Source organism: Megalobrama amblycephala, linkage group LG4, assembly GCF_018812025.1.
Source record: "Megalobrama amblycephala isolate DHTTF-2021 linkage group LG4, ASM1881202v1, whole genome shotgun sequence".
NCBI lineage: Eukaryota > Metazoa > Chordata > Actinopteri > Cypriniformes > Xenocyprididae > Megalobrama > Megalobrama amblycephala.
In genome coordinates this window covers 16,111,117-16,124,687 of record NC_063047.1, presented here as the reverse complement: position 1 = coordinate 16,124,687, position 13,571 = coordinate 16,111,117, and the positions used below count along the sequence as shown (strand labels likewise).

General features: G+C 35.6%; 1 protein-coding gene across 2 annotated transcripts in view; it reads left to right on the top strand.

The window, feature by feature from the left end:
• The first annotated feature begins 1,309 nt into the window (after window positions 1–1,309).
• The window catches only part of LOC125266842 (dedicator of cytokinesis protein 2), a 114,083-nt gene continuing 101,821 nt past the window's right edge, over window positions 1,310–13,571 (top strand). The window contains exons 1-13 of one of the 2 annotated variants that reach the window (XM_048187917.1): window positions 1,310–1,520; window positions 3,437–3,520; window positions 4,219–4,259; window positions 4,381–4,436; window positions 4,529–4,625; window positions 6,214–6,267; window positions 6,693–6,844; window positions 8,115–8,250; window positions 9,976–10,133; window positions 10,220–10,301; window positions 11,190–11,325; window positions 11,409–11,484; window positions 12,326–12,402. In XM_048187917.1, the coding sequence (XP_048043874.1) occupies window positions 1,478–1,520; window positions 3,437–3,520; window positions 4,219–4,259; window positions 4,381–4,436; window positions 4,529–4,625; window positions 6,214–6,267; window positions 6,693–6,844; window positions 8,115–8,250; window positions 9,976–10,133; window positions 10,220–10,301; window positions 11,190–11,325; window positions 11,409–11,484; window positions 12,326–12,402 (1,192 nt within the window). In that variant the 5' untranslated portion in view covers window positions 1,310–1,477. The remainder of the gene's footprint in view (window positions 1,521–3,436; window positions 3,521–4,218; window positions 4,260–4,380; window positions 4,437–4,528; window positions 4,626–6,213; window positions 6,268–6,692; window positions 6,845–8,114; window positions 8,251–9,975; window positions 10,134–10,219; window positions 10,302–11,189; window positions 11,326–11,408; window positions 11,485–12,325; window positions 12,403–13,571) is intronic. The other variant, XM_048187918.1, reaches the window with a different exon arrangement.

The following is a 13,571-nucleotide window of genomic DNA, read 5'->3' as shown; positions in this document are numbered from 1 at the left end:
GACATTTTCTGAACAGAACTGGATGTTCTGAGCAGCTGCTTGGGTCTTCTGGTTGGTTGCTACTACGTGGTTTCTTTCAGGTCCAAGTGAAAGGAGCCACTCAAATATGTCTCTAAATATGACTCCTTCAGGGTTTTTTTTTACACAGAAGTTTGACCAGTATTTTACTTATTCATATTTGAAAAAAAAAATAAAAAAATAAAATAATAATAGCAAAGCTAATTAAAAAAGACTTATACTTTAGTTTTTCTTTAGCTCTTTTATAGTGTAATTAATGTTTTGAATTAGCTTTTGTTTTTATATTTTCAATTTTCATGTTAATTTTTTTTCTTAATTTTGTTGTAATTTTATGTGCTTTTGTGATTTTGTGACTTACCTATATTGCTGTTTAGATTTTATTTCCAGTAAATCATTTCAGTTTATTTCCAAGGCAACATTTCTATAAAAAAAAAAGAAAAAAAGAAAAGAAGAATAAAAAGTACATAGACGTACTTATTATTAAAAATAATAATACAAATGACACAAACAAACAATGAAATGTTAAAACTTTAACTAAAATTTAATTAAAAATATTATATAAGACACTTCTATCAGTTCTGTTTAGTTCTGTAATAGTTTAATTAATATTTTGAAATTTTGATTTATTTTATTTTTGAACTTTTGTCTTGTTTAAATGCTGCTATTTAGATTTCAGTTTTATTTCCAGTTAATAATTTTAGTTCTTCAACTTCTTTCAGTTTATTTCCAAGGCAACATTTCTAGTTTTCATTCAGTTTGAGTTTTTGAGTTTTCTTTTATTTCAGCTTTATTTCGATTAACAGAAAAGTTTTAATATTTTTAGTTTTAGCTAATAATAACCCTGCTTCTATTCAGGAAGCTGCATGATTAAATCGGTGTATCATCTCTCAGTGAGTGTTTGCGGTGCCCTCTGTAGACTACCATAGGTATTGCGCTTGAATATTGACATTGTTTTGATGGTTGATGAGTATAGATAAAGAGCAGCTTGTTTATGTGTTTGTATAGTCCTGCTTGCATTAAGTCTCTCAGATGCATAAATCAAACATCTTAGTGGAATCTCTGCTTTGTCTCGTCCCGTACCAGATGTTTCCCCCAGCATTAAAGATTCATAAACAATGATTTATGTGCTCCATCACACACCCTAATAGATCAGAGCAGAGTTTGAGACTCAACACATACATGATCTTCAGACATCAATCGATAAAAGCCACTGAAATGTGTGCTTCAGTCACACTGCTGAAGTTGTGCTGCATTACGTTTGTCAACCGATGGAAGGCCAAAAGAGGAAGAGGAAGAAGCAGACAGTCAGACAGAGAAGAGGAGGAGCACTTGCTAGTTATTTCTCACACCCTTACCCATAAAAAACAGCTGGTGTAGGACATAAGAAAGGAACTTAGATACTCCGAAAGAGAAAATACAGACAGAAAGAGACATAGGAGAGCGTTTATTAGGCCAACCAATGGCTCCTTGGACAAAAACTAGCTCTGAAAGATATGGCGTTGGTGAGTTTGGCTTTCTTTTGTGTGTGCATGTGATTCACCTGTGCAGGAATGATTGTTCAAATGTTTTCTGTGCATTTGCGTGTGGGTTTGTGTATATTCCCGGCGCCCCTCTCAGCGGCCATTTATAGTTGCTTGAGTTCAGTTCCTATTTCTCAGGAAGTGGGCAGAGACGAATCATTCGAGCGGCCCAGCAGTCACTGGCCTAAACAGATTGCAGCGTTTTATCATTTAGCACTTGTTTTGCTTTGAAATCCTGCAAATATTCAGATTTATTCCGCTATGATTGTGCAGTTGTGGAATGCTTGATAGAAATGCACTGAAAATTAGTGCTTAGGAGCATCTGGTTTATTAAAGTCAAAAATATCACTTAATGCAGCCCAATCAAACTGAAATAACGTCATAAGTTTCACTTTTTACAGTCCGAAGGATTTGTTTCTTTAGCCTGTTGAATGAATGTGCTTTAAGGTTTCTCAACATTTAATAACACAAGAGCAACATTGAATTTTTAGAGGAGACCTGCGTGAAATGAGATCTCTTTGTTGTTTCTCCTAGACAGCAATGAGAAGTCAGATGTTTGTCCTGAACAAGGAATCCCACACAAGCCTCCTCTAGTGCTTCATCTCACTAATGTCTTAAAATTAACTCATATTTGCTCAAGTGTGCAATCAAAAATCAGAGATCTCAAACATTTCTCATAAAATGATGTGAGCTGCTCTCCGTATTTGGTTTATAGCTCTCTACTCTTAATGTAGGACAACTATTGACTCATTTGTTTAAACATGTAAAAAAAAAAAAAAAATAAAAATGACAAAAAAAAACATTAATTCATATAAATATAACAGAAAATACAAAAATTAAATAAATATTATAAAATAACTTTAGATTAGGGTCCAATTCTCACTATTAACTAAATATTAACTACGACATGTGCCTCAATAAACTTGCTTATTTATAGTTAGTAAGGTTAGTTAGTTAAGTTTAGGTATTGGGTAGGATTATGGGATGTAGAATATAGTCATGCTGAATAAAGGCTCTTCAAGTCTTTGGTTATTGTGATCAAGTAACCATCTTTGGGAAGAAATATTTTCATTTGAAATCCCTTTTAATCACCCGAAGCTCATTTGTGAAGTGTCCAGGAAGAGCAGCAGTAGCATAAGATGGTGACACTGATTAGAGTAAATTTATTTAGAGTTATTTTTGAACGTAGAACTCACACCATGCGAGTTATGTTTGTGCTAAACAGTGTTGAAATGAAGGCAAATGTGGCTTGACTTCTGATTGGCGACGTTAGTGCCTCTGATTCTGTTGTTATACGGTGCAGTGAGCAGTTTTGTTGCTCAAAACTTATGAACTAATTTATTACAAAAAGCTGTCTGCTCATGTAAATTCATATGAATTGCATTTTTAATGTTATTTAAATTGTAAACATGCTGATGGCGGCGTGTATCTGTGTATATGTGTGTGTGTGTGTGTGTGTGTGTGTGTAGTGGTGCACAGGAAGCCGCTCTGAGAGGAAGTAGGCCAACGATCTCGTACTTGCAGAAATGAAGTCTGTGTGTGTGTGTGTGTGTAATATGATGTTCTCCATCTCTGCAGATGCAGTTTATCTTTTCCATGTCATTGATGTTGGCTAAAGAATTAAAGTTCAGTGTGTGTGTCGTCCTGCAGCGTTTGTGCTCAATACATGAATTGCTGGACTCTTTTCATGTCAGATGAGAAGAAAGCAAAGTAGTTGAGGGCAGTTTAGACGGAGGGAATTATCGTTTGATGTCTTATGGAAGCATTAAATGATCCCATTCTGCTGTTTTGCTGAGCATCACTTGACAAATAAATCCAAACCGTGACTTCACTTCATGTATTTTCGAATGCATCTGATGAATTTCATGCAATTTCTATTTTCTCTCTTTTCCCTGAAGTTAAGTGGAATTTCACCGCCAAAGTGGAAAAGCAGTTGTCCTTGTCTATCGGGGACACGGTACACATTCAGGAGTCATGTGAAGGTGAGGGATTCTGGGGTATTGCATTTACTTTTGCATTTATGCATTTATGCGACAGAATTTTCCCCAGTGATTTACATTGCATGCAAATGTTTGATCAGTTTATGCATTCCCTGGGAATCAAACCCATGACTTTGGCATTACTTGCGTCATGCTCTACTGTTTGAGCTGGGGTTTAAAAGACACTTAATATTCAGTCATTTTATTGATTTGACTACACTGACACTATCATATGAGAACATAACTTGAACTGAATTGAGCTGAATCTACATTGAACTGACTCGAGCTGAATAATGACACCGTTGTCTTCTGTAGAGCTGCTTTACAGCAGAATGTGAATTTGTTTCATATCTGATAAAGTTTGCCTCGTTGATTCTCTTATGCTATTTTTCTGTGTATTACCGTGAAGCTGTTTTGAAACGTTCCATTTTTGAACATTCCATTTTATTATTTTGCAAGCATTATAGGAATGTTACATTTGAATGTTCTCTAAACATTCTGAAACAAGTTGTAACATTTAAAAAATGTTAGACAAACAAACATTCTATTAACTATATGAGAACAACATAACTTTGTTCATAACCTTGAGAGAACCTTGCCAGAACGTTCTGAGAATGTTCCTGGTTAAGCACTATATAAATAAAGGTGACTTGACTACAGAAATATTCTTATAAATCTAAACCAGTCTGTTATTTTTCCAGGATGGTATAAAGGTTACGTGATCAAGAACAAAGAGAGAAAAGTGAGTAAATGCATATTTATTTGATAGAGTTTGTTCAAGAGCAGAAAGTTCTCTTCCTGAATATCTGACCTGAACTTCCTCTACGACCTGTTGGCTAATTTATTTTCTTCCTTTGTTTAAGGGAGCATTTCCTGCAAGCTTTATAGAGCTAAAGGAAGTCATCGTCGAAAAGAGAGGGTGAGTATGTTCCTTCCATCCATCCATTCATCCATATCCATATCCATCCATCCATGGATCCATCCATCCATCCATCCTCTCTTCTTCTATAGAGATGAGGAGATCATAACCTCTGCTGAGATGCCCCTGGTGAAGGAGGTGACCACCACACTGAGAGAATGGGGCAGCATCTGGAAACAACTCTATTTGGTAAGACGTTTAAATGTGGGTATGTTAAAAATAAAGGTTCTGTATTGGCATCAATGATTCCATGAAGAACCTTTAAAGTCCCGCTGAAATCAAAATGTTTTTTAGCTTTTAGTATGAATATGGTTATGAATAAGCTGGTGTGTTCCAAAACAATGACAAAAATTGCATTTAGGAGATATAAGCATTCGAAACTTACAGTCTCTCACTTCCACTAAAATGGATCATGGATTTTCATGACATCATCACAGACTTCAGCTTCTCATCAAATCTTCTGTCCAATCAAATGCTGTCTAGAATCGGAAGTCCCACCCCTCCTGCACTATAAACAGACGCTGAAGCTGCGGCTGAAATCGGTCATTTGTTCACACATTTACTAGTCTCTATAGTGAATGGCACATAGTGCACTAGAGTAGATTATACGCGTGAGTCGGCACAGAGTAGACCACGAAACGTTTGAATTCTCCAAACAATGCTATATTTTAAAGCAATATAGAGAAGAAACAGTTAGAGATTATGAGGAAGCGGTTTTACGAGCTCAACGGCTCTGGCCAAGCTGTGATGTAGGTGAAATGCTATTGACTATTTTGAAAAAAGGGGAGGAGCTTCTAGGTATATCACAGTGAATTTTATTATATTATTATATATTACGTCATCACAGTGAATAAAACTACGGGTTCCAAGATTTTGCATTATAAAAAAGATTCTTTATATTTTTAAAATGTGTTCTTTACACTACACTCTTAAAAAGGTTTTTTTTTTAGTGATGCCATAGAAGAACCATTTTGGTTCCCCAAAAGAATATTTCAGTGAACTGTTCTTAAAATAACCATTTTTGTTTGTTTTTAAGAAACTTTTTCAACTATAAAGAACCTTTTGTATAATGGAAAGTTTCTGTGGATGTTAAAGGTTCTTCATAGAACCATCAATGCCAATTAAGAACCTTTATTTTTTAAAGAGTGCAGGGGAAAAATTGTTTACTGAAAGGTTCTTTGTGCAACCATAATGTCTCTTCTATGGCATCGTTATCAAAACCTCCTTTGTAACCTCAATTTTAAGAGTATACTATTTTTGAAGTATGCATATTGTGTTCAGTATGGGTTTTTGTTCTCTATTGCATGACCTGCTAGAATGTCAAGCACAAAGTCAAAATGAAATCAGAAGTGACAAAGTTTACAAAGCTTATTCCGATTCCTCAGGAAAAAAAAAAAAAAAAAAATCAAATTTGATAACTTGCTTGATAGCATACACTATAAATTATTATTATTATTAAAATTCTATGTGTATAAATACACAGTGCATTTATTTTACATATAGGGTAATTTATTGCAGTGCAGTTATTTGCATATATTTATTTTCTTTTTTTTTGTGGTTATTCCCTGACAGCATCATAGTGTCGGCCCAGATCCGGCCCACATCTGATCCGTGTGTAATCCACATGTACTTGATGTGGGCTGGATCTGGGCCACATTATCTTGCTGTCTGGGTTTCATTCCTGTTTAGAATTCTTTAATGTTATATACCTGTCACAAAATAACATTGTATATAATTTCTCTTGTGTTAAATAATAAAAAATTTATTTCCTCTTTAGTTGACCTCAAAATTGGAAAACATAATACATCAAAATAAAAATACATCCCGTTATGTAAGTAAACGGGCTGTGAATGCCATTTAAGTTGACTTCACTGTCTTTTTTTTTTTAAATCATTATTTGGTCAGACTGACAGCAGTTAAAACATTTTTACACAAAATTTAATTAGAAATTAAACTAAATAATTGAATGAAATAATTCAATTGAAAATCCAACCTTGATAACCAGACAACACTCTCTGAATTATAAATAATGCTTTAATGAAGTCATGTGACAAGAGCCGCTCTTCCACCGTCAGGCCGAACGGTCGTAAGAACGGTAAGGAGCGATTAAGCAACGAGAAAGTTTTGGCTCGACGGTTGAAAAGCGGCTAAGGTTGCATACTGCTGGATGCTTCAAATAAGTCAAACAACCAAATAATAAGCCCAATATGTATGCACAACCTGAACTTCTGATCAGTGATTGTCTTTGTTTCCCAGCAGTCCAGTAAGAAGGAGCGTTTCACTCAGGTCCAGAGGCTGATGTGGGATCTAATGGAGTGGCGTTCCCAGCTCCTGTCCGGGACGCTGCCGAGTGACGAGTTTAAAGAACTCAAACAGAAAGTCACCTCAAAGATCGACTATGGAAATAAGTACATATTCCAAGTGTCTATTCTATTTGTGTTCATGTCTGTTTATCAGTCATGGTATATGTGTGCATTTTTGACCATGACAGTGCCATTGCATTGTTGGCTTTGGAGGATCAAGCACATACCATAGTATATGAAAGTAATCATACAATATTATGGCATCTACAAATAGAACAAACACAGTACCTCTATAACAGATCTGATAAAATGTAGAATAATAGGATCCAGTCGGCTGATTTAATTTCTCTTCAGAGCTTCTGTGATATTGCTCTGGGCTGTTGTTAATGTATTGGATAATTTGTACATTAGCGTTAAGGAATTAATTAGCAAACCTCAAGGGGATAAAAATGTCTTTCTGACACCTGAACGGTAATGAATTACTGCAGGGAAAAACCTCCCTCACTGTGGCTGTTTTGTGTGTCATGGATTCACATGATTACAAGTTAATTCTTGCAAGGTGATTTACTAAGGTTTGCGCTATTCAACTTACTGGTATTTGCGCCATTATTTACTGCCCAAAAAAAGCATGTCTTAAACCAGACGCTAATTTGCACTGCTCTTGGTAGATTGCATTGGTCAGTATGGAAATAAAACCAGTGACAGTCAACAGAGAGATTACATATCAGTTATATACAGCTTGAATGATCAGGATTGGAATTGGTGATCATGTTGACAAGAAATCAATAGTCGTATCAGCTGCAAAAATCCTGATCGGAGCATTCCTAAATAAAACAAAGAGAGAATCACTCACTGCTCTTGACTGAAAAAGTTTTGTGGCTTAAATAGGGATTTATATTCAATTCATACAGTGAATACTAAAACATTTATGTAAAACATAAAGCGCAAATTTAATTTGAATATTTGTCTTATTGTATTTATTTGTGATATTGCTTGTAATTAGTTTCTTTGTCATTATTCTAGTAGTGACTGTTGTTTTCAGTAAAAAATACAATTAAATATAGATCTGAAAACATAATCCTAAAACTAAACAAAATGTAGATGAAAAACTTATGAAAACACAAAAAATGTGTGAATCCATGCCAGTGATATGCTGGACTGTTTCTGTCTGTGATGTTCAAGAACGAGTCTTAATAAAACGAAGGAAATCTCCCCTGTGGTGCATCATGGGAACAAAGCATTTCACAGAGATCTGGGCAAGAACACATCTGTCAGATTATTTCAAGGATCTGTGTGTGTGCTGAATAATCATGTAGATGACATGTGTGAGTGAGTACAAACACTTGAGTCCAATCAATCGTTATTCTGCCTGCAGGATCTTGGAGCTGGATGTGGTGGTTCGAGATGCTGATGGGAATATTCTCAACCCCGAGCGAGCCAGTGTGATCAGCCTCTTCCGAGCACACGAGGACGCTACGGCCAAGATCACAGAGAGAATTAAAGAAGAACAGGTTCTCGTTTTCCTTTCATTTAGTGGTTTACAGACGAGCCTCAAAGAGCTTCTCACATGTTCAAGCATCATGGCGAGAGTTGGTAGATTTAATGAGACATTTTTAGATGTTCAGGACAGCTGAACTAATGAAGCAATGAGCTCCCATGGCTCTACCTTCCTTCGGTCAACGTCTGCTGTGAATTCACAGTGAATGTAGAGGATCCTCCTGATACCCCACTGGAGTAACTTAATGACCTTAACTGAGGTGGATCGAACTAAACATCTTCCAGAACCTCGTAGCAACTGCATAATAATGACCTAGCAACCATTTAGCAATGCCTTTGCAACCGCCCAGACACCCCAGCAACCACATGATGCCCTAGAAACCACTTGGCAATGCCTTTGTAGCCACCCCGACACCCTAGAAACTGTGTAAATAATGCCCTAGCTACCACTTAGCAGATCCTTTGCAATCACCCAGACACCCTAGCAACCACATAATGCCTTAGCAACCAATTGGCAACACCTTTGCAACCACACTAACACTCTAGAAACTGCATAAATAATGCCCTAGCAACCACCCAGACATCCTAGACACCCCTTTGCAATGTTTTGGCAACCACCCAGAACACCCTAACAACCACCCAGACTCCCTAACAACACCTTAACAACCACAGAGAGCAGCCTAGCAATCACACAGAAACTCCATAATAATGTCCTAGCAACCACTTGACAACATTTTCACAACCACCCAGAACAGCCTATCGATCACACAGACATTGTAACTCCATAATAATGCCTTAGCAACCACTTGACAACACCTTCACAATGACCTAGATACGCTTGAAATCACACAGACACCCTAGAAACTGCATAATGATGCCCTAGAAAGCACCCAGACATCCTAGACACCCCTTAGCAATGCTTTGGCAACACCCTAGCAATCAGCCAGACTTCCTAACAACACATTCACAACCACAGAGAACAGTCTTGCGACCACCTGGACAGCCTAGTAACTCCATAATAATGTCCTAGCAACCACTTAGCAACACCTTCACAACCACCGAGAACAGCCTAGCGATCACACAGAAACTCCATAATAATGTCCTAGCAACCACTTGACAACATTTTCACAACCACCCAGAACAGCCTAGCGATCACACAGACATAGTAACTCCATAATAATGCCTTAGCAACCACTTGACAACACCTTCACAATGACCTAGATACACTGGAAACCACCCTAGTAACCCCATAATAATGCCCTAGCAACCACTTGACAACACCATCACAACCACCTAGAACAACCTTGCGATCACCAGGACACCCTAGTAACTCCATAATAATTGTCCTAGCAACCACTTAGCAACACCTTCACAACCACCCAGAACAGCCTAGCTATCACCCAGATACCCTAGTAACTCTATAAAAATGTCCTAACAACTGCTTAGCAACACCTTCACAGTTACCTAGACAATATAGCAACCACTCAGACACCCTAGTAACTCCAAAATAATGCCCTAGCAACCACTTGACAACACCTTCACAACCAGTCAGAGCAGCCTAGCGATTACCCAGGTACCCTAGCAACTCCATAATGTCGTAGCAACCACTTAGCAGCACCTTTACAACCACCCAGAACAGCCTAGTGATCACCGAGACACCCTAGTAACTCCATAATAACGTCCTAACAACCACTTGACAACACCTTGACAACCACCCTGTTCTGTTGTTCTCGGTGCAGTCCAACGTTCAGATGGATCATTCTGGAGTGTCTGCACGGATCCAGTCTTCTCCCACACACAGCCTCTATGTGTTTGTGCGTAACTTCGTGTGTCGAATCGGGGAGGATTCTGAGCTCTTCATGTCTCTGTATGACCCCAACAAACAGACAAACATCAGGTGCGTCTCACTGACACACTCTTTAATCATTCTGATTCTAACTGGTGTCTGTCATTAACACACACACTCTCTCACTCGCTCTGCAGTGAGAATTATCTGGTCAGATGGGGAGATAAAGGTCTGCCGAAGGACATTGAGATGCTCAACAGTCTGAAGGTTGTCTTTACAGTAAGTCGTATGCAGAGGTCACTTTCTGCCACATCAGAAAAAACAAAAAAAACATGCTTTGGTAAATTATAATTGTTACATTAAAAAGTCGAAATTATGAAATAAAAAGTTAAATTATGAGATATACAGTCCAAATTATGACATTATAATTGGGTTATGATGTTATAAATTAGATTTTGTTTTGTCATACATTTGACTTTTTGTCATAGTTGACTTTTTAATCACATAATTTTGACTTTTTCCTCATAATTATTACTTTTTATGTAATAATTTTGACTTTTTTTCTCACTCTTATGACTTTTTAATGTCATAAATTTAAATTTTCTATTTTAAATTTGACTTTTTATGTCATAGTTGACTTTTCAATTGCATAGTTTGATCTTTTCCTTATGATTATGACTTATTAATCTCAATATCTAAGTTTTTTCTCCAATTTATACCTAATAAATTATACTCACAAATTTGGCTTTTTTATGCCATAATTATGTTATCTCATAATATTTACTTTTACTTTTTAATCTCAAAATGTTGATTTATTTTCCTCATAATGACTTTTTAATCTCATAATTTGACTTCTTTTTCATAATTTTCTTATCATAAATGTGACTTTTATTGTCACAACATTTGACTTCTAATGCCATAATGATGACTTTTTATGTCATCATTATGTCATTTTATGTCAGAATTAAGACATTTTGTGTCATACTGTAATTTCTACTTTTCATTTCATAATTATGACTTTTTATTCTCATAATGAGGATTTACATAATTATGATGGAATGAGGCTTTCATAAAGTACCATTAATATTACAAGTAAATGTTTATTTTGTTATGGTAAAGTTTTTTTGATGTCCTAAAGATCGAAAGAGTCTCTTTCTCTCTGTAAAGGATCTGGGGAATAAAGACCTGAACCGAGAGAAGATCTATCTGATCTGTCAGATTGTGCGTGTGGGCCGTATGGATCTGAAAGATGCCCCTCATAAGAAATGGACGATGGGCCTGCGGAGGCCGTTTGGTGTGGCTGGTAAATATCAGGGGGAATGTTCTCATTTGATCTGAATTTGGCATAGAGATGCACAGCTGATATATGTCTGTGCTTACTGGCAGTGATGGACATCAGTGACATCATCAAAGGAAAGACAGAATGTGACGAAGAGAAGCAGTATTTCATTCCATTTCATCCGTAAGTTTCTTCTCGTCTCCTCTTCACCCCTGTCTGATAGGAATAGTTCATCCAAACGTGGAAGTCCTCTCATTGTTTGCTCACCCTAATGTTGTTTTAATTGAGTTTTGATTGATTTGATATCAATTTTCACACTGTTTTTTTTTTTCTCTGTGAATCATAGCACAGTTGATCCAAACACATCTGTGCAGTAACAGTTCATGCCCATTCAAATATGAATACATTTGTACATATAAAATGTTATATTTTTATATTTTAAATTACATTTTCTATTCCTAATTAACTACTTATTTACATTTACATGATGCTGTTGTTATTATTATCAAAAGTATCTTGGTTAAAACCAACTTTAAGTCAAGTCATAGACCAGTACTTCATGTCCATTCAAATGGTATTTACAATACATTTTGTTTATTAAAATATAATGCTATAATTAAGTCAATATGACATTAAAAGTAAAATGTATGACTTTTGATCTCTTAATTATGTCTTTTTAAATCTCAGAATTGTTTGTCATAATTGTGACTTTTTGTCTCATAATATATAATTATGACTTTTTATATGACATTTTCTATTTCTAATTTGTCGTTACATGTACTAATGACCAATTTTAATTTTTATATATATATATATATATATATATATATATATATGTATGTGTGTGTGTGTGTGTGTGTGTGTGTCAATGCACACATTTGTATGTAAAGATTTCTTTACATTTATGAATGTACATTTACTAATGCAAATTTACAGTGATGTTATTATTGAAAGTAATTAGTGTTATTATGTTTCTCTATTCTGTGTGTGTTTCTTATGTTCTTGTGTTTGTGTGTGTTTGTAGGGTCTTAGCTGAGAATGACTTTCTGCACACTCTTCTAAACAAGGTGACGACGTCCCGTGGTGACAGCGGAGGTCAAGGTACGACTCACTATGGTTATCTCTGCTCAATTGACAGCACAACACCATTTCCTCAGCTAATGCTTTAATACTCATAAATAATCCCATCTACACACACACACACACACACACACACACACACACACACACACACACACACACACACACACAGACACAATACCAGCAGAGCAGAGTGATTGAGCTGTGAGAGAGAGCGATGAGCTTCAGGACTTTTTAGTCATTAACACAGACATTAGAGAATGAGACGAGGAGGAAAGGGCAGTGGAGAGATGAACAAAAACAGCCTAACACTTAATTTATGATGCTATTTTACTCCATCCACCACCTGAAGTCATCAATGTTTGGTGCATTACTAAGTAATTAATTACTGTAATTTAATTACTTTTCCCTTGAAAAAGTGAAGTAAAGGATTACTCTTAATTTTTCTGTAATTTAATAATACTTCTGATGTAATTGCATTAAATACTGTATAGAGACTATAGAACAATTCTGTTTTAAACATTAAACAATAGTGGATTTAACATCAACATTTTATGTCTAATGTTAAAAATGTATGTTTTTAATGTAACCTTCTGCCTTTCAATACTTTTGTCAGTTCAAGAATAATTTGTGTAATTTAATATTATTTATTTGAAAGAATTAAAAGAGCAGTTTCATTTTTCTATCTTTGTATTGTTCAACTGGTCAAGGTTGATTTGGGATTTAGAAGTAATTAGTAATAAGTAATGCAATACCTTTCAGACAGAGTAATTAGTACAGTAATCTAATTACACTGCTTAGTAGCTAGTAATTAATTACTTTTTTTGAGTCACTTACCCAACACTGGAAGTCATCACATAAATCATACACTGCTCTAAATAATGTTGTGAAATAAGTTTTTCTGTTGAAAATTTTTTGCATTTTTGTCATGATCCTGATTCCAAAACTGCTATAAAATATTAACAAACATACTGACTTTGAAACAGTTTTCATTTAAAAATTTCTAGTAAATTTCACAAATAAGGACATGACAAGTAACACACTGAATTAAACATTAAATAACATTTTGAAGTAAAAAAGACTAAAATGGTATTTTCTTGTAAAACTTTGCTTTATTTACAACTTCGAAAGATCATTTTTTAGAGTATGTTTTTCAGTGACTCACATCAGAGTGTGTTTCTCCTGTCATG